The following is a 20,243-nucleotide window of genomic DNA, read 5'->3' on the forward strand; positions in this document are numbered from 1 at the left end:
TGATTACTCAAGATTGCTATTACTGAAATCAAGGGAACCCATCTCAGATAAAGAAGATTACTGAATATCCGTATGTGTATTGAAACCTGGACTGTATTGTTGCTGCTTCATTTTCCAAAAATAATATGGAGCAAAGATTAATATATGTCACATAGATCATAGAAAATCTATACATCTGATGAGGTGGGTTGCAGTCCACAAAACGTTATGCCACAATAAATGTGTTAGTCTTTAAGGTGCCACAAGACTCTTGGTTGTTTTTGTTGCTACAGATTAACATGGCTACCCCACTAGAAATAGAAAAATTGCTTAAAATGCCCCAGGAAAAGTCACACATGGGGCATGATGCAGAAAGCTATCTTTTGATGTTTGCACTCAGAATCTGGTAATTAGGTATACTGCCTCTGAACATGGAGATTCCATTCTTCGTTATCAGTTAATAACTAACAGTTATTAAGCCTGCAGCCTTGTACACACTTCCCTGGGAGTAAATCCCATTCAACTCAATGGGACTTACTTCTCAGTGAACATGCATAGGTGTCAGGATTCCTTTAGCCCCGACTTTATTTCAACACCGAAAACAAACACAGAGGAGAGGCTTCAGTCTACAGCTTTTAATCCATTACATCACAGGGTCATACAGATGCAAATTCTCAGTGACTCTCAGTCTACAAAGGAATGCCTTCAGGGGAATTCAAAAGGAAGTTACGAGAGTTGCCTGCCGTTTGAAGAGGACGGTGGTCTCACTAGCTTCACTTAAGTGGGGGAGAGCCCTCTCTCTCTCGTGAGGCTTCTGAGCGCAGCTTCTCATGCAAGGCTAATTGGGTAGACCGTCTAAGTTCTGCCCTTGCCTTCTCTCTCTTTGCTCTGTGCCTGTGCCTGGCGTCTATTAGACCAGACTCCCCAAACCCCACCTCCTTCTGTTCGCTGTCTCTCACAGGGGTATGTGAAGAGGGATCCTTATCCTCAGCCAGCTGGGCGTTTGTAACCTCAGAAGCCGGCCCAGTCATGTCTGGACTAGCCTGGGAAAACACCTCCCCCATGTCTGGTGGTTCTCCTTCAGAATCTGAACTGCTGTCCCACTCCTTGCGCTCAGAAACACCCCTGACAATAGGATTGCACTGTAATATCCCCCTGTAATTTGTCTAATCTTCTTCTAAAGTAGACTGGGGAATCTGTGGCCCCTAGATGTTGTTAGACTCCAACCCCTATCAGCCCCAGCCAACATGACCTGTGGTCATGGATAATGGGAGTTGTAGTCCAACATCATTTGGAGGGCCAAAGGTAGCCATCACCAAATTTTGTGGGAATTAATTCCATAAGTTAATTATATATGAATGAAGACATACTTCTTTTTGTGTTTACCTAAGCCAATTTCCCATTTTTTAATTGTCTTAACCTCTTGTTCAAGTATTGTGCAAAGGCAGGTATGAAATCTTTCACTCACCTATGGAAAGTTCCAACTCCAGTATGTGAGCGGCAATTTGTAGCTGCGCCCTGCCTAGCCACTTGTACTGCCTTACTCCCTGAGGAGTATAATTTGGCTGCTTGGACTGGCAATGTGAAACCCCTATGCTGCAGTTTCTAAGCCAGAAAACATCACAACACAGCCAGTATCCCTTTAATATTGAAGTCCGCATGGAAGCCATGGGGTTCAATCAGCTGTACTGTTGGGTAATGTCTAGTTCTAATCCAGAGACAAAATGCGATGTGGAGGCCTTCTTGGTGGTGGCCCCCCAATTGTGGAATGCTCTCCCTAGTGAGGCCCACCTGGCGCCAACATTGTCATCTTTTCGATGCCAGGTTAAGAGTTTATTCTGCTCCAAAGCATTTGATGGCATACGATGGGACTTTTTAATGTTAGCTTTTATCAGATCCTGGTAGTTTTACTGTTAATTGTTTTTAATTGTTTCAAACCGTTTTATATGTTTGTATGTTAAAAGTTTTATGTTACATTTTATCATGTTGTGCACTGCTGCCCAGAGAGCTTTGCCCATTGGGCAGTATAGAAATGTAATGAATGAATGACTGTGAAGGAAGCCGTTCTGGCAAAAGGTCTTGGTAGATGGCTCCTTAGGGTGGATATAGATTGGCTCTCCAGCCTATATTCCATTATCCAAGTTGCCTTCTAAGAAAACAAGTTGCTGCCCAGGGCTTGAAGACAAAAGGGTGACAGAGTTTTCGCATGATTTCATATTGCCAGTCCCAGCTTTAAATGGCTATGACAAGCTCCTTCTATATACTACAGGTAGGTAGCAGCGTTTTTGGCCATGCATTTGATGTGGCTGCTTAGTTTTTCAAAAATATATAATTAGTATTAACTTTCATTCGTTAATACATTGGTAATGGGTTTAACACACTGCACTGAACTCTGGTTTTCCTGCTGTTCTTGATGTGCGATCTTTTTAAATGCACACTTCTGTGAGATTTGAGAAAGCAGCATATACATTTTTAAATCACTCCATCAAATTAGGAAATACCTGTTGTGTAAACGCCAGCTGAGGTCATTGTCTTTCTAAATGGTGAGATGGAAGCCTGTTTTTCTGCTTCTATTTCCTGGACAGACTTTGGTTTAGCTGGAGCAGCAGGTGGCAAAGTTTTTGGCAAAGGTGCTGGAAACAATTTTTTTCCTTCCTGTTGCAGACACAGATTCTCATTAGAGTGAATTCTTAAGCTAACATGAGGAAACTTGCACACTTTATTCAAAGACACCCTCTTGTATATCAAGGTAGATAGGTCATTTCTAGTATTAGTAGAAAGCGAATATTCTGTAAGAAACATTCCCTTGCTTCTCCCACCCTTCCATGATTGCATCACAGAAACATCCTCCAGGCCCCGGTTAGTTAACGTTGCTTTAAGTGTCCTAGAAAGGTTGTCCAACCACCTGCTCTAACGGTCTGGCTAATTGCCTCCTCTTTTGCTTCCAGCCCACACTGAGACTAGAGTTAAGCAAACTCCCCCAATCTTCCACAGGTACTCAAAGGAAATGAATCAGTGCTAAATCTTCCATTCTTCTTTATAAATAATTAATGCAATGCACAAATTTGTCTTGACAGTTTTGAGACTTGAAATAACTATGCTCTCGCTTGCCTGGATCCTGTCTTCGTGCTTGCGACATTTAAAACTGAAATTCCACACGATGGGTATGTTATGTTCTAGAGGAAGCCTGGGACCAAGGATAAAGTATGTGGGTCAAGGCAGATGCAACAGTTTTAGAGAAGTGGGGATAGTTTGGAAGTGACCTGACCACAGACAGTAGAGACATACTGTTTTTCCTCTTGGGGTGAGCTCTGAAAAATCAGTTGATCATAAAAAGAGCTCTACTGGATCAGACCAAAGGTCCACCTAGTCCAGCATCCTTCTTCTCACAGTGGCCAACCAGAGGCCACCAGGAAGCCCACAAGATGGACACGAGTGCAATGCCACTCTCCTGCGGTTGTTCCCCACTGACATGGAACTTCTATCTAGCCACTATAATACCACCGCCTTCGCCATTCTGGTGCCCTCCAGATGTGTCAGACTACAACTCTCAGCATCCTCAGCCATCATGAGAATTGTAGTCCAACACATCCGGAGGGCACCAGGTCAGGGAAAGCTGTAATAGCCTACTGCTTAATGAATTTGTGTCTAATCCCCTTTAAAAGCCATCTAAGCTACTGGCCATGTAAGGGCATATAGGTAAATAAGGGCACAATCCTATGCATATTTAGACAGAAAAAAGTGCTACAATTCCCAGCATTCCCTAGCCAGCCATGCTGGGAGTTGTAGGACTTTCCCCCATCTAAACATGCATAGGATTGGACCTTAAATGTATGTATATGTACCACTTAAAATAAAAATAAAGGTGGATACAGGGAGAGCAGACTGACTGCTGATCCCGTGTTCAACTTGATGGAGCTGGAATGTTTGTTTTGTTGCCAGTTACAAAGCTGGACTCGTGCCTCAAGTGAAGAATCAGCTGTGACTGCCCTTAAAACACATTTATGCATTACATTATTTTGCATACCTTTGTTAAACTGTTCATTAAAGCAATTTAAAGGGAGAAAAAACTCACCTTCATTACCATAGTCCCTCTAATGACATGATCAATAGTTCCATAATCAAAATCATCCTTTGGTTCAAAGTAAAAGTATTCTTTGTCAGGAGAAATTGCTTTTAATAGCTTCAAGATGTTGTTTGAATACAGGCTACTGGCCTGGGTAGCCATTCGGCTTGGCAAATCCGTGTAACCAATGTGCACCACGCCCTGGGGGAGGGGAATGAAATAAACAGACATTAAAAAAAAACCTTTTCATGTATTGCACTGAAACTTCTTTTTCATGCATTTTGCACAGACCTGGTGCACCTTTTATAGCTGACAGTAAATCAGGACTTATGCATGACTGCAGACATGCCTTAGTAACACTTCATTATACAGGGAATGCTAAGGGGTTACTTTTTAAATGAACAGCTTGCTCTGATGCTTGGGGAAAAGAAAAAGGCTTTATTTTTGACAGAGAGCCAATGACAGAACAAGCTGGGAGGCCATTTGGGGAACCAGCTATAAAGCCATATGGTGCTTATTTCGAGAGCTAAGAAGCAAAATGCATTTTAAAAGTTTGAAAACACCTCTTGGACATCTGATGCTATCATGGTTACACAATGTGCTTCTCAGATTAACTGCACTCCAATTAATCTTACAAAAATAAGGCACAGTTTTAGATAACCTGGCTTGCAATACTTTGTAAACAAAGCTATTTGGTGAGAAAGGAAAAAGATAATACGCCCTAGCCGTTATTTCAACAAAATAAAACCTAAACATTATAATCCTAGGTTCTTAAAGGAGAGCACATGTTTTGACCTTGCATGATGCACCTTAAATGCATAGTGAGTTTAGTTCCACATATTATATCACTAGCTAAATGCCTGTTACGTTTGGGGCAGGGTATTGTGGAGTGAAGGTCCATAAATTGTGGGCAATGCCTGAGCATATTTTTTCTTGGCCTGATACATGCTTGTGATACAGATCCCCTGTCCCTGAAATGCCTTGCTTGTTTTGAAAAACTGGATATTGATTGGTGTCTTTTAGCTGCTTTAGGTCCCTTTGTTTAAACTCTGTAGGTTTCTGGTTGCTCGATCTGTATCTATCGCCAGACAAGGCAATATGGAATGTATCTATGTTAATTATATACAAGAGACAAAGGCCCTTAGGGTGCAATCTTATGCACCTTTAGACAGAAAAACATCCTACAACAACTCCCAACGTTCCCCAGCCAGCATGGCTAGCTGGGGTATGCTGGGTGTTGTAGGATGTTTTTCTGTCTAAAAATGCATAGGATTGTTCCCTTAGATGAAAGTCACAAGCGCTGGCTTTTCTACATAAACCGGAAGAAGGCAGAAAGGATTACATTCAAAGATAGCAGCATCGATAGAAGTCAGTGACTCTAAGATGGCACAGCTCTTTGACTATCTAAGATACAGTTACAATGAAGATACAACAAAGATACAGCCAAGATAGATTTGCAACTAACAGCTGACATCCAGCGCCAGCTCCAATTTTTGGAGGTGTCTTGGGTAACACACCCTCAATAGGGCCTCCTCCCTCAGTCAGTCTACCTTCTTATCAGGATTACTGCCAGCTCTGCTCCTCCTCCTCAATGCCACCACCTTCTTGCTTGCCAAGCAAACAGCCAATGAGCCAACAGGCATCTACTGCACCACAACCATTGTCTGAGACAGAGAGAGGAGGGTGAACAAGCAGGTTGCAAAGGTGAAGAGGAGCAGCAGGTCCAGAGGGCTGTTATCTGTAGACCCCCTGCTGGGGTGTGGGCCCTCAGCAGGTACCTAGCCATGCCTACTCTTGGTGCCAGCCCTGTTGCCATCTATCAAGCACAGCATCCATGGAATCTCCCCTTAGCATTAAGGGGGCAATGCGGAAGTACCCACCACTGAAGCCTCAAATATAATGCGAGTATCTCAAAGACCTACTTCTGTACTTCAGCCACTCATCCCATTGCTCACCTTGGGAAATGCCATGGGCTATAGAGCTTACAAGAAGACTCCATGTTCCTCCCCTGTAATGAATCCCTAGTGACCTCTAGTGGCTTCAGACAACACTGCTTTAAAAAAAAAAATCCTCTGAGGAGTCAGGGAAGAGGTAAGTGGTAAGTAAGAAAACTAGAAAGCCACTGACTTACTTTCTTAGTTTGCAGGAAGTCCATGATACTTTCCATTTCTTTGCAAAAAATACTTCTCCAGTTCTAGGAGACTTTACAAGACATACCTTTCGGCTGTTAAATGGAGCCAATAGGCAAATATGTGGAAAATATTTTTTAACATGAAGGTTTATGGTATCCATAATCCTGGGTTATGCTATCCATTGCTGGGTTATGGTATCCAAAATTTTGCTGTGCAGTTCTTGGCCCAAACACCATACCAAAATGCCTATTACAATGCCTATTTTAGGACAAAATATGTTTAGAAGTGCATACTTTGAAAGAAAATATGTTTAGAAATGCCTATTTTGTGAGAAAAAAGATTTAAAATACATATTTAAATATGAATGTAAATATTAATTTCCTTGCAGTTTTTTTTTTTTAAAAACTCAGATTAATGTGGGAAACAGGATGGAACAGATGCATGAATGAACAGATGAGAAATGGACACAGACTGGCAATAAATTGATCTGTCCATCCCTATTTGGAGGGTATCCACCCTGCCTTTCCAACTAACAGCTTTTTGCCTTGCCCCATGGGCGGCACATCAAAACCCAACCCGACAGAGTTTCCCAAGCTCCCTTTTCTCTCCTTACAAGGCCCTGCCCCTGTGGTGGCAGGGGAGGGGAGAGAGAACGATCCCTCCTATACATGAAATGGCTTTGATCTGGTCATTAGCTTAACCTACCGCACAGTGTTGCCAGAGCTGGCTCCAGGTTTCTGAAGGCCCTTGGGCACAACACCCTCAATGGGCCCCTTCCCTCAGTGGTCAACTCTCTCATCATCATTGTTGCTAGCTGCTATTGCTCCTCATTCTCTTTCTCATCATTGCTACCACTTCCTTCCTTGACAGGCAGACAGCCACTGAGCAAGTAAGCAGAGGCATCTCCTGTTCCTCCTCCTCACCCCCGTCACTGTCTGAGCCAGAGCGAGAGGCAGTGAACAAGCAAGTTTCAATGCTGAAGATGAGGAGGATCTCCAGGGGGCTCTGTCAGTGGGCCCCTGCTAGAGTGTGGGCCTTTGGCAGGTGCCCAACCATGCCTACCCTTGATGCCAGCCCTGAATGTTGCTATGAGGATAAGAAACATAAGAACCCTAAAGCAGGGGTAGTCAGAATATCTACTGGTAGATCTCTTGGTGATTTGCTGTAAGTCAGCAGGGGTCTTCAACTCCCAGTTGTGTAACAATAGCAATTTTAGATTGAAATTGGACTGTTAGAATCCCCAATCTGAAGCAACTCAGATACAGATTTGTATCTCTGTATGAAGGTCATCCTGGTGTATGGCTCATGGGCTCCCGCCCCTTGAGCCACCATTTTGCATCTGGCTCCAGTTGGTTGACCTTAGTGTTCAAGTAGACAAACAAAGTAGATCTCATGAGCCTGAGATCTGCCCTCCCTTACTATGAACTCAGAAGAGCTACAACGATAACAATAAATATATGAAATACACCCAATATATGAATATATATATATATATATATATGAAATTTCAAAATATATGAAATACACCCACCTTCATCCCCGCCAGCAAATAACATGAGCTGCTGAGTGTATAATCACATTTGCACTGAAGCCTGTGAAAGCCCTCTACTTTTCTAGGCACAGTAGTTGGAAATAGGGATGCTGGCGATGAGTGGTTTTTATGAGCAACTAACTCAAATAAACTGCAATGCCAATTCCACATCTTATGTCGGACTCTGGATAGTTCTAATGCCTCATTAATAAAACTCCCAAGATTAATTTTTAAGGGCCGTTATGGCCATAGTTATTTTTAAAAGTGTGCAGCCACACTTATAAAAACAAGGAGGCATGAAACTTCCAAAATTGGGAGTGTATCTGGATAATATTGCAATTTGTGGTCCCATTATTACTTATGAGCCGAGAAAGAGAAGCTCTGCTTTATTATACTAGCGCACTTTAGTAAGTAGTGCTGGGAGGACATGAGCCGGGTTTGAAAGGAATGTGGCCAAACCTATGTTTTGGCTGTATTAATGATTGTTATATTTCATTCAAGCAACTGGTGCTATTTATTTGAAAATTCTGTACTTACAACCCTCTTTCTTAAGCATCGGCTGTTTTTGCCTACGTAGACTGAGAATGAAGTATCTTGCCACTTAGGCATCAGCAACTGATCAGGATGGCACTTCTCTTGGGGCCAGTTCTTTTGGGGCCAGTTCTGTTGGGGCCAGTTCTGTTGGGGCCACAGCTCCCTCCTCAGTGTAACATTATGTTGCATTCTGCTTTTCAAGAAATAGCAGGGGATGAAGGAAGGGCAAGTGGCCTGACATTAGAAGCACAGATAAGAATACCTATGTTTTTGTGAACCGCCCAGAGAGCTTCGGCTATTGGGCGGTATAGAAATGAAATAAATAAATAAATAAATAAATTTTTGAAAAATTAGGAACCTGGGGGTTTGGGTTGGATGAGACTCATCCCTAGACAAGAGTCTGCCAAACTTCATGGTTGGAAGAGCTGCAGAGGTTTGGAAAACAAGGGTTAGGGCTCTCTGAGGAACAGTTTATTTGATTGATTGATTGACTGATTGATTGATTGATTGATTGATTGCATTTATATCCCACCTTTTGTTCCTCCAGGGAACCCAAGGCGGCGTACATAGTCCCCCTCCTCTCCATTTTATCCTCACGACAACAACCCTGTGAAGTAGGTTGGGCTGAGAGTCTGTGACTAGCCCAAAGTCACCCAGTGAGCTTCCGTGGCTGAGTGGGGACTAGAACCCGGATCTCCCAGCTCCCAGTCCAACACTCGAACCACTACACCACGCTGGCTCTCAGTTTAGGCAGGAGTGAGAGCTAGAGACCACTGCTAAATGCTGCAGAAGTGGAATGGGGGCAATCAGGTGGCCGTGCTGGAATGGATGAGGAAGTACAAAATCGGGGAGCTCTGGAAACGAGCTGGGAGAAGGGACAACCATTTTAACATAAGGTAATCATTTGATAAATTGGATAGTTGAAATTAAAAGTGCCGAATATTAAAAGCATTAGGTAGTAAGATAAACAAATCAAACCCAATGAGAGCAAATGGAACCACAGAACATAATACGTATTTATGTTAAAATGGTTTGCCCAACTACCAGCTAGATTCCAGAGCTCCAGGATTTGGAGTTTTCTCACCCATTCCAACATGGCCTCCAGCCCATTCCATTTCTGCAGCAACCAGCTCTCCCTTTAGAAGTGATCCCCAGCACTATCTTGTCCCACTAGCACAATGTATTTACACAAACAAAAGTACTAATACAAGCTAGTACAGATTGCACACATGCAACGAACAATGTGTTGGCAGGATGCAGAGACTACAGATAGACTAAGATATTGAAGCTGCAATTCTCAATACACTGGGAATTACTTTGGAATAAACATGCATAGAATTGCACTGTTAGAGTTTATACTTCTCATCCCATCTAGTGAACAATCAGTGTTCAACAGCAATTAAGTGGTTCTTCTTTTGATCTGAGAAGAAGTGTCTGTATATTTGAGGAAGAGATATCAAGTAGTGTGAAATGGTTCAGGTTTCGTATGTCCGCTGGCTACTTTTATCAGTGAACCTGTCCATTATTAAATGGTATTGACACCATTTATACCAAGTTTCTAAAGACAATTTCAAGTAAGTATTTCCAATGTATTGCTATTACTGTGCTTACCACTGTCAAGAGATGTTATCTGTAATATTTTTAACATTGTTGTAAGTAAGGTTGCTGGAGGAATTTGGTCCCCAATTTCCAATAGGAACTGACTTGATCTGCAACTCCTGGACTAACATGCAGATTGGAACTTAGTTATATACTAGCTTTCACACTTCCTTAAAGTTCCAACCCAGTTCTTGACTCAAAAATGACATGCATTAAAATGTGTATTTTGAGAGAAAATACATTAAAGTACATATTTAAATGCAAATTTTTATGTGGACTGTTCTGTCCATCCCTACTTGAATAAAGATTTTTTTATGTGGAAAGGTATCTTAGAAATAACCACAACAATCACAACCACTGCAACACAATAACTTGGGGACAAACAGAAGGTGCCTAATGTACCTAAGAAGTGCTAAGCTTAGCCAGTATCTGGATGGCATCTCACCTGAGATGCTCTGGACCCTTGGAAGAAGGATAAGATAAAAATGTAATAAAGAAAGATAACTCAAAATCCCTAAAGTAGGCCCTGTACAAACCTTGTGAATGTAAAGCTCTTCAGGATGGGTGGTTTCCACATTGCCACCAGCCTCGGCAGCAAGATCTACCACCACTGAGCCATCCTTCATGGACTCCACCATATTCTTAGTGATGAGGGTAGGAGCCTTTTTCCCTGTTGCAATTTTCAAGAACAGAAATGAAATATGGGAACTCTCATCAGTTTCATACAACACATTTTTAAAAGCCTGGGCAGGTGCCAAACAATCACAAGATGGGTGTGGGTCATAATTGAGATGTACAACAAGGAATAACTTGATTTTCCTCCATTCCTGCCTATTCCTACATGTTATGGGGTGCGGGGGTAAGCGGTAAGTATGAGGGAGGGTCTGTAGTACACTTATACAAATAAGGTTGTGTAGGGAGGGGGCTGTAACTCGGGGTAGAGCACCTGCTTTGCATGCAGAAGGTCCCAGGTTCGATCCCTGGCTTCTCCAGGTAGGGCAAGGAAGGAATCTTGGCTGAAACCCTGGAGAGCTGTTGCCAGTATCGACAATACTAGGCTAGATGCTTTGACTCAATATAAGGCAGTTTCCTGTGTTCCTAAGGTTCCCAGGTCACAACCCACAGCACCCCCTGTCTCTTTTATAGCCCCACAGGAATGAAAACAAGACAAACCTGTAGGGTAGCTCCTCCCAGCCTGATCTTCCCCTTGGGCCATTACCCAGAAACTCTAATACTTCTTCCTGACTTGATAGCTTGCCACAGCCAAAGAATTTTGAACATGGTGGAGCATTCAATTGCATAATTCTCCACCTGTAGCCTGAATACAATCCATGTGATATTTCTGAATGTGCCATTCAACTCCTGAGCCTGCACCTCATGTTGCAACTCTTTATTACGCATAATTGTTACTCACACGTATTTTTTATTTGCCAAATTCATAAACCACTCTATATCTAAAAAACATTCCTGAGCAGCAAACACTAAAGAAAACAACAATAATCAAAATACAAAAGAATAAGAATATTTAAAATCAAGTAATAGCAATAAAACCATGGCTGGTCATTCAGGAAAAGCTTGTTTAAATAAACATGTATTTAGCAGACACTGGAAACAAAGCAATGTTGGCACCAGCCTGACATCAACTGTCAGGGAATTCCACAGAGTGGGAGCTGATACTGATACATTAAAAGCTCTACTTTGAGTGGACTCTAAACAGGCCTGAGGAACCACCAGGAACATCTCATTCAATGACCTCAGTGACCTATTATTGAAATATTAGGAGCAGGGATCCTAATGTAGGCTCTCTTCTCTCACTTTGCACTAGGCTTTAGAGAAGAAAGTCTTTCTCGTGGCTTCCTCTTTCCTCAACGCCAAGTGTTTCTGATCTCCAAAGCCTGGTACAACCAGTGAAGGAAAAGACGCCACCACCCACAAAGTTCTGTGGTGCAAAAATCTGGCGGCCAGATTAATAACTGGGACCAGAAGGTCTGAGCACATAAGACCAATTCTGGCCCACCTGCCTCGGCTGCCTGTACGTTTCTGAGCCCAATTCAATGTGCTGGTTTTAACCTATAAAGCCTTACACGGCTCGGGACCGTAGTACCTGATGGAACACCTCTCCCAACCTGAACCTGCCCTGACACTACGATCAACATCTGGGGCCACCTCCGAGTGCCTCCTCCAAGGGAGGCTCAGAGGGTGACAACAAGGGAGAGGGCCTTCTCAGCGGTAGCCCCCTGACTCTCCCCACTGAGGCCCGCCTGGCACCAGCACTGTCATCTTTTTGGCACCGGGTTAAGACCATCCTCCACTCCCAGGCATGTAATGGCCTATGATGGGGCATTTATGCCAATCGTCTACACAGGTCTACTATTGTATTGAAACTGCTTTTAGCTGTTTCCATTGTTTTAAATTTTGTATATTTAATTTTTATGCTGTACTTTTGTGCTGTAGTTTATCGTCTTATGAACTACTGTAACCCACCCAGAGAGCTTCAGCTATTGGGCAGTATAGAAAATTAATAATAATAGTAATTATTATTATTATTATTATTATTATTTAATAATAATAATAAATACATAATTCTTGCATAAGAACTTGGGGGAGGCGAAGCACCTTGTACCTCATGCCCAGTGCAATGGGGGAAAATACCTCCACCCACCAAGCTCTCTGCAGACTGCAGAGAACACAGATGAGGGGAAACAGATCTTGATATCCACGGTACTTGGGGTTGCTATGCCGGTGACTGGGTTTCTGGGCTTTTGATTAGGAGTACACTTTGTTAAGGCCATTCAGAATTTTTATAAAGTTGCACAGTACCTGGGATAAGGGCAGTGCTAATAATAATATCCACTTCTTTACACTGCTTGGCAAATAACGCCATTTCCGCCTCAATAAATTCCTTGGACATCTCTTTCGCATAACCTCCGACACCTTCTCCTGCTTCAGCAACACTGACTTCTAAAGGTTCTGCACCGAGGGATTTAAACTGCTCCAGAGCTGGTGGCCTGCACGCAAAGTTGAGAGAATTTCACAGACATTGCTTAATTGGGTATTTTTCAGGCTGCAGATAGTTTATGACCCCAAGAACATATGCTGAAAGTCAGCAGTCATCAATGCAAACACAATGTGTCGGTTAAGAAAGGTCATTTATTGGTTTAGCATTAAACAGATTTAGGCGCATTGGTATACTATAGATTGCATGCTGGTAAGGGCTGGGTCCACACTTTAAATAAAGTTTAGTTTACATTCATATTTCTGTCCTGGGCTAGATCTACACTACTGCTTTATAGCAGTACTGAAGTACACTGATAAATGTTGGGGCACAGTTACCCATTCGGTATACCACTTTTGTAGTATTACATCCTGCTTATTATTCCACATGATCCAATACAGAATCATAGAATAGTGGGATTGGAAGGGGCCTATAAGACCATCAAGTCCAACCCCCTGCTCAATGCAGGAATCCAAGTCAAAGCATCCACGACAGATGGTTGTCCAGCCTCGTCTTGTTGAATGCCTCCAGTGTGGGAGAGCCCACTACCTCCCTAAGGAATTGGTTTCATTGTTGTATTGCTCTAACAGTCAGGACGTTTTTCCTGATGTTCAACTGGAATCTGGCTTCCTGTAACTTGAGCCCATTATTCCGTGTCCTGCACTCTGGGATGATTGAGAAGAAATCCTGGCCCTCCTTTCTGTGACAACCTTTCAAGTCCTTGAAAAGCGCTATCCTATCTCCCTTCAGTCTTCTCTTCTCAAGGCTAAACATGCCCAGTTCTTTCAGTGTCTCCTCATGGGGTTTAGTTTCCAGTCCCCTGATCATCTTCACTGCCTTCCTCTGAGCTTTGGCTATTGGGCAGTATAGAAATGAAATTAACGCAACAAATGTCACTGTGTGTCCTAGAAGGTATACATGCGCAAGAGGGAAATAGCATTACCATGATGGAATTGTAACGGTATGACACAAGGTGTAGATCTGGCCTTGGTTTTCTGTAAAAACCAAAGCAGCTTACAATGTGAGGGTTTGAGTTACTATACCTGGTATCAAATCCTCTGACAATGGCTCCCATAGATCTGGCTGCTCCAGCGGCTGCTAATCCAGCTACACCACCACCAATGATGAGCATCTAGAAAGGAAGACAACAGGAATTCATCACGGGACCAATTTTATTTATATTCAACTCTGTTTATCAGGCCACGGCCTCTCTAAGTGGCTAACAACGTACATTAAAATGGCAGAATAATAAAAGACGGATCTGTGGCAACTGACACATGACCACTCGATGAGTTGGCACTTGATGAAAGTGATCAATAACCTTCATTTCAGGCAACGAAATAAATGCAAATGAGGGCAGGCTCCTGGAATTTCAAAATTATGTAGAAACTAGAAACAAAAGGAATTTTAGCAGGTGTGCTTTGCATCTGCTGCCTTGTTGTGGCGAAGGGGCTTGCGTAACTCAGTGAAGCCATAAGCTATGCCGTGCAGGGCCACCCAAGACGGACAGGTCATGGCAGAGAGTTCTGACAAAATGTGGTCCACTGGAGAAGGAAATGGCAACCCACTCCAGTATTCTTGCCAAGAAAACCCCATGGAACGTATCACAAGGCTAAAAGATATGACGCCGGAAGATGAGCCCCTCAGGTCGGAAGGTGTCCAATATGCTACTGGGGAAGAGCAGAGGGTATTTCCAAGTAGCACCAGAAAGAGTGAAGCGGCTGGGCCAAACCCGAAAGGACACTCAGCTGTGGATGTGTCTGGCGGTGAAAAGAAAATCCGATGCTGTAAAGAACAATATTGTTTAGGAACCTGGAATGTCAGATCAATGAATCAAGGTAAGCTGGAGGTGGTCAAACATGAGATGGCAAGATTGAACATCGACATTTTGGGAATCAGCGAACTAAAATGGACAGGCATGGGTGAATTTAATTCAGGTGACCATCATATCTACTATTGTGGGCAAGAATCCCTTAGAAGAAATGGAGTAGCACTCATAGTCAACAAAAGGGTGGGAAAAGCAGTACTGGGGTACAATCTTAAAAATGATAGAATGATCTCAGTACGAATCCAAGGCAAACCATTCAACATCACAGTAATTCAAGTCTATGCCCCAACCACTGAAGCTGAAGAAGCTGAGGTTGATCGGTTCTATGAAGACCTACAACACCTTCTAGAACTAACACCAAAAAAAGATGTCCTCTTCATCATAGGGGATTGGAATGCTAAAGTAGGAAGTCAAGAAATCACCGGGATAACAGGCAGGCATGGCCTTGGTGTACAAAATGAAGCAGGACAAAAGCTAATAGAGTTTTGCCAAGAGAACATGCTGATCATAGCAAACACTCTTTTCCAACAGCACAAGAGGCGACTCTACACATGGACGTCACCAGATGGTCAATATCGAAATCAGATTGATTATGTCCTTTGCAGCCAAAGATGGAGAAGCTCCATACAGTCAGTAAAAACAAGACCTGGAGCTGACTGTGGCTCAGATCATGAGCTGCTTCTTGCAAAATTTCGGCTTAAATTGAAGAACGTAGGGAAAACCACTAAACCTTTCAGGTATGACCTAAATCATATCCCTGATGAATATACAGTGGAGGTGAGGAATAGATTTCAGGCATTAGACCTGATAGACAGAGTGCCTGAGGAACTATGGACGGAGGTCCGTAACATTGTTCAGGAGGCAGCAACGAAATCCGTCCCAAAGAAAAAGAAATGCAAGAAAGCCAAGTGGCTGTCTGATGAGGCTTTACAAGCAGCTGAGGAAAGAAGGGAAGCGAAACGCAAAGGAGAAAGGGGAAGATATATCCAACTGAATGCAGAGTTTCAGAGAATAGCAAGGAGAGACAAGAAGGCCTTCTTAAATGAACAATGCAAAGAAATCGAGGAAAACAACAGAATGGGAAAGACTAGAGATCTCTTCAAGAAAATTGGAGATCTCAAGGGAACGTTTTGTGCAAAGACGGGCATGATAAAGGACAAAGAAGGCAGGGACCTAACAGAAGCAGATGAGATTAAGAAGAGGTGGCAAGAATACACAGAAGAACTATACAGGAAAGATCTGAATGTCCCTGATAGCCATGATAGTGCGCTCACTGAACTTGAGCCGGACATCCTCGAGAGTGAAGTCAAGTGGGCCTTAGGAAGCATTAGTAACAACAAAGCTAGCGGAGATGACAGTATTCCAGCCGAGCTATTTAAAATCCTAAAAGATGATGCTGTTAAAGTGCTGCATTCAATATGCCAACAAATCTGGAACACTCAACAGTGGCCACAAGACTGGAAAAGGTCAGTTTACATTCCAATTCCAAAGAAGGGCAACGCCAAAGAGTGTTCAAACTACCGCACAATTGCGCTCATTTCACATGCCAGCAAGGTGATGCTCAAAATCCTACAAGCTAGGCTTCAGCAGTATGCGAACCGAGAACTACCGGAAGTACAAGCTGGGTTTAGAAGAGGCAGAGGAACTAGAGATCAAATCGCCAACATTCGCTGCATCATGGAGAAAGCAAGAGAATTCCAGAAAAACGTCTATTTCTGCTTCATTGACTACGCTAAAGCCTTTGATTGTGTGGATCACAACAAACTGTGGCAAATTCTTAAAGTGATGGGAGTACCAGACCACCTTACCTGTCTCCTGAGAAACCTGTACGAGGGTCAAGAAGCAACAGTAAGAACCAGACATGGAACAACCGAGTGGTTCAAAATTGGGAAAGGAGTACGACAAGGCTGCATATTGTCACCCTGCTTATTTAACTTATATGCAGAGTACATCATGAGAAATGCCGGGTTGGATGAATCAGAGGTCGGAATTAAGATTGCCGGGAGAATTATCAACAACCTCCGATATGCAGACGATACCACCCTAATGGCAGAAAGCGAAGAGGATCTCAAGAGCCTCTTGTTGAGGGTGAAAGAGGAGAGTGCAAAAGCTGGTTTGAAACTCAACATTAAAAAAACTAAGATCATGGCATCTGGCCCTATCACTTCCTGGCATATAGAAGGGGAAGAAATGGAAGCAGTGACAGATTTTACTTTCTTGGGCTCCAAGATCACCGCAGACGGTGACTGTAGCCATGAAATTAAAAGACGCTTGCTCCTTGGGAGGAAAGCTATGGCAAACCTAGACAGCATAGTAAGAAGTAGAGACATCACCTTGCCGACAAAGGTCCGTCTAATCAAAGCTATGGTTTTCCCAGTAGTAATGTATGGCTGTGAGAGCTGGACTATAAGGAAGGCTGAGCGCGGAAGAATTGATGCTTTCGAACTGTGGTGCTGGAGAAGACTCTTACGAGTCCCCTGGACTGCAAGGAGGTCAAATCAGTCCATCCTAAAGGAAATCAACCCTGACTGCTCATTGGAAGGACAGATAATGAAGCTGAAGCTCCAATATTTTGGCCACCTAATGCGAAGAGAAAACTCCCTGGAAAAGACCCTGATGCTGGGAAAGACTGAAGGCAAAAGGAGAAGGGGACGGCAGAGGATGAGATGGCTAGATAGCATCACGGATGCAATGAATATGAACTTGAGCATGCTCCGGGAGAGAGCACAGGACAGGAAGGCCTGGCGTGCTATGGTCCATGGGGTCACGAAGAGTCGGACACGACTGAACGACTGAACAACAACAACAACACAACTATGGTTATTATACTTATCTGGTACTTAAGTGTCATGAATAGGCCTCTGGCCACCTACCTAATGCTGCACACTGCAGAAACAGACATTTGGTGTACAATTTGATTCTTTCTGTACATTTGTCACTATTGCATCCCCTGTCCTGTGCCAAAAAGGATTGAAAGTGAAGGAAAATATTTGCTAAATGCTTTTTTAAAAAGCATAGCTGACAAGGCATCCATAGATTGGAATTGTGTGCATGTGGGGGGAAATACCTGTGCAACGTTGTCTTTATTATCCCTCCTTATAGATTTTAGGCTGAAGTCTTAAATACTAGAGTGTAAGCCCTGTTGAACACAGGGGACTTACTTCTGAATACACATGCATAGGATTGCAATGTTAGTGTGCATATACTCTCTTTGGTTGCTATGCCCTGGAGTTTTACCAAGGATGCTTCCAGACAAGGCTTTTATTGTGCAATCTCCCTGCCTCATTCATGGAATATTAGAAGGGTCCAGAGACTCCAGACACCATCATTTCCCATTTGTAACCCTCCCATGTTTTCCCACTGCTTCTTCCATCTTTTCCCTTACCAGAAAAACTCTGATAAGGAGGGAAAGACAGAGTAACTGCAGAATGTCTTTTGACTGGCAGTGCTAGAAGCCATCCATATGGAAGCAACCCGGTAGGTTTTTCTTTGTTACTTTAACAGCTGGACTTGATCTGTCGTGTAGACCTGCTTTCCTGCTCTGAGCCTGTTAGGCAGGTATGTGGACAAGAGGATCTTCAATTTGTTTCGAAGAAATGCAATCTGCTTTCCTAGAAATCAGACCCAGGGCTGCGGATAGGTGCAAGGAATAAACACAATGAGTTTGGTCCTGAATATATGGGACACTAGAAAAAGAAGCAAATGCTCCGAATCGGTTGGGATCTGGGACCTGCACTGACTCTGCCTTGGAGCTACAACTACTAGGCACGCTGCTAGCAGTTGTAGCTCCATGGGTTGTAGCTCATGGATAAGGCTATCAATGGCTACTAGTCCTGATGGCTATGTTCTACCTCCAGTACCAGAGGCCGTGAGACTATGTACACCAGTTACTGGGGAAGATGGGCGGGAGGGTGCTGTTGCCCTCATGTCCTGCTTGTGGGTTTCCCGGTGACAGCTGGTTGGCCACTGTGTGAACAGAATGCTGGACTAGATGGACCTTTAGTCTGATCCAGTATGGCTGTTCTTATGCTCTTATGCTATTTCCTTGTCGCTGCCTTTTAATGTGAATATTTATAAGCTTGTAAAGCTAGCTAAATGCAACTTCCCCAGAAGAAAGAGGAAAATGTACACTCATCATTAAACTAGTTTATATGTCAACTGCATAATCATTTTTCCACATTTTTACTTCATTTTTAAAAATAGCAGCTGCAGGAGGCCCCAATTCAGATTGGGAATGTGGTATAGGCAGGGTTAGCCATTTTACCAATTAAAAAAAATCCCCTCGAAGCTGCAATTTGCCCGAAAAGGGAAGCAGCTATTTAGTTTATCTTCCAGGGCAAACAGCACCTTCAGGGAAAGGTGGCAATTTTTGTTGGGAAAACAGCACATGGGTAGGGCTACTCCCCTCCCCAACATCCCATGGTCAACATCTGAATTGGGGGGCCCACAGCTGCTATTCTGGGGGTTTTAAATGAAAAATGCAGAAATGCAGTCACATATTTCCACACCACCCATATTGATCTAACATATTGTCAAGTTTGACCCACAGTCTCAACTCTAAATACAACTTTTTACTACATAGAAACCCATGGCATGATACATACCTTTGCTGGAGGAACCTTTCCTGCTGCAGTAATTTGCCCAGTAAAAAATCTTCCAAAATTATTAGCTGCCAGGACTACAGCCTTGTACCTGGAGAGAGAGAGAGAGAGAGAGAGAGAGAGAAAGAGAGAGAGAGAAAGAAAGAAAGAAAGAAAGAAAGAAAGACAAAGGTTCATCTTGGCTCATCAATAGGCATTGTAAATAAATCGAAACAGACTTAGCAAACATACAAAAAGCAATCAAAGGGAGTATTAATAAGCAACCAAAGAAAACAAACAATTGCTATAGACCATCTCCAGCAAATATATTGTCTAAGTGAAAAAAATACATATGACTGTCATAACAATTTATATCCGTGTTTGTAACACAGTTTCAAATAAGGAGAAGATTGTGGGAAAAGGCGTGCATGCTTGGGGTGTGGCACAAGGTGGAGAGTGAAATGTTATATTATGGCCCTGTTATTTTGGCGGGGAATGGGGGTCATTTTAAGGTGAAATTCTTCCCCTCTGCCTTGGCTTTTAGGCAGCCTGATGCTATAGCTGAGCTAACGTGATCACCATTGCTTGTATCAGTAAAAGGTAGCCAGTATCTTATCATCACTCAGCACAACAGCAACTCACCAACAGCCAAACAGTCAAACTAGGTTGAAATAATAAATCCAGGAACAGTGACAACAGTAAAACAGTATTTTACAGAAACTGCATCTCTCTCACCAGTCAGAACATCATGCCTGGATAATTCTCCTAGCAGCTACACTACATGGTTGTAAACACCTAATATTTTTGTTTTCTCTCCTTCATATTCTCTTTAGTGAGAGTCCTCTCTTTTGGGACTGCCTCACCCCTGAGGCAGGAGCCCATTGTTTTAGTACAGCTTTAGTACTCAGACTCTTGGTAGACCTCTTCATGTTGGTCAACATCTACATGAAGCTGTTGGGTGAGGTCATTAGGAGTTTTGGGGTGGAGTGTCACCAGTAC

General features: G+C 43.0%; 1 protein-coding gene across 1 annotated transcript in view; it reads right to left on the reverse strand.

Annotated features, from left to right (window-relative positions):
• LOC146337133 (NAD(P) transhydrogenase, mitochondrial-like) overlaps nucleotides 1-20,243 on the reverse strand; it is a 112,146-nt gene that overhangs the window by 50,547 nt on the left and 41,356 nt on the right. The window contains exons 5-10 of the mRNA XM_084817151.1: nucleotides 19,269-19,356; nucleotides 13,880-13,968; nucleotides 12,662-12,849; nucleotides 10,378-10,511; nucleotides 4,055-4,246; nucleotides 2,481-2,634 (exon numbers count right to left, since the gene is read on the reverse strand). Of these exons, the coding sequence (XP_084673277.1) occupies nucleotides 2,481-2,634; nucleotides 4,055-4,246; nucleotides 10,378-10,511; nucleotides 12,662-12,849; nucleotides 13,880-13,968; nucleotides 19,269-19,356 (845 nt within the window). The remainder of the gene's footprint in view (nucleotides 1-2,480; nucleotides 2,635-4,054; nucleotides 4,247-10,377; nucleotides 10,512-12,661; nucleotides 12,850-13,879; nucleotides 13,969-19,268; nucleotides 19,357-20,243) is intronic.

Source organism: Heloderma suspectum, chromosome 11, assembly GCF_057233095.1.
Source record: "Heloderma suspectum isolate Gila_16-S chromosome 11, 16-S_ref, whole genome shotgun sequence".
Classification (NCBI taxonomy): Eukaryota; Metazoa; Chordata; class Lepidosauria; order Squamata; family Helodermatidae; genus Heloderma; species Heloderma suspectum.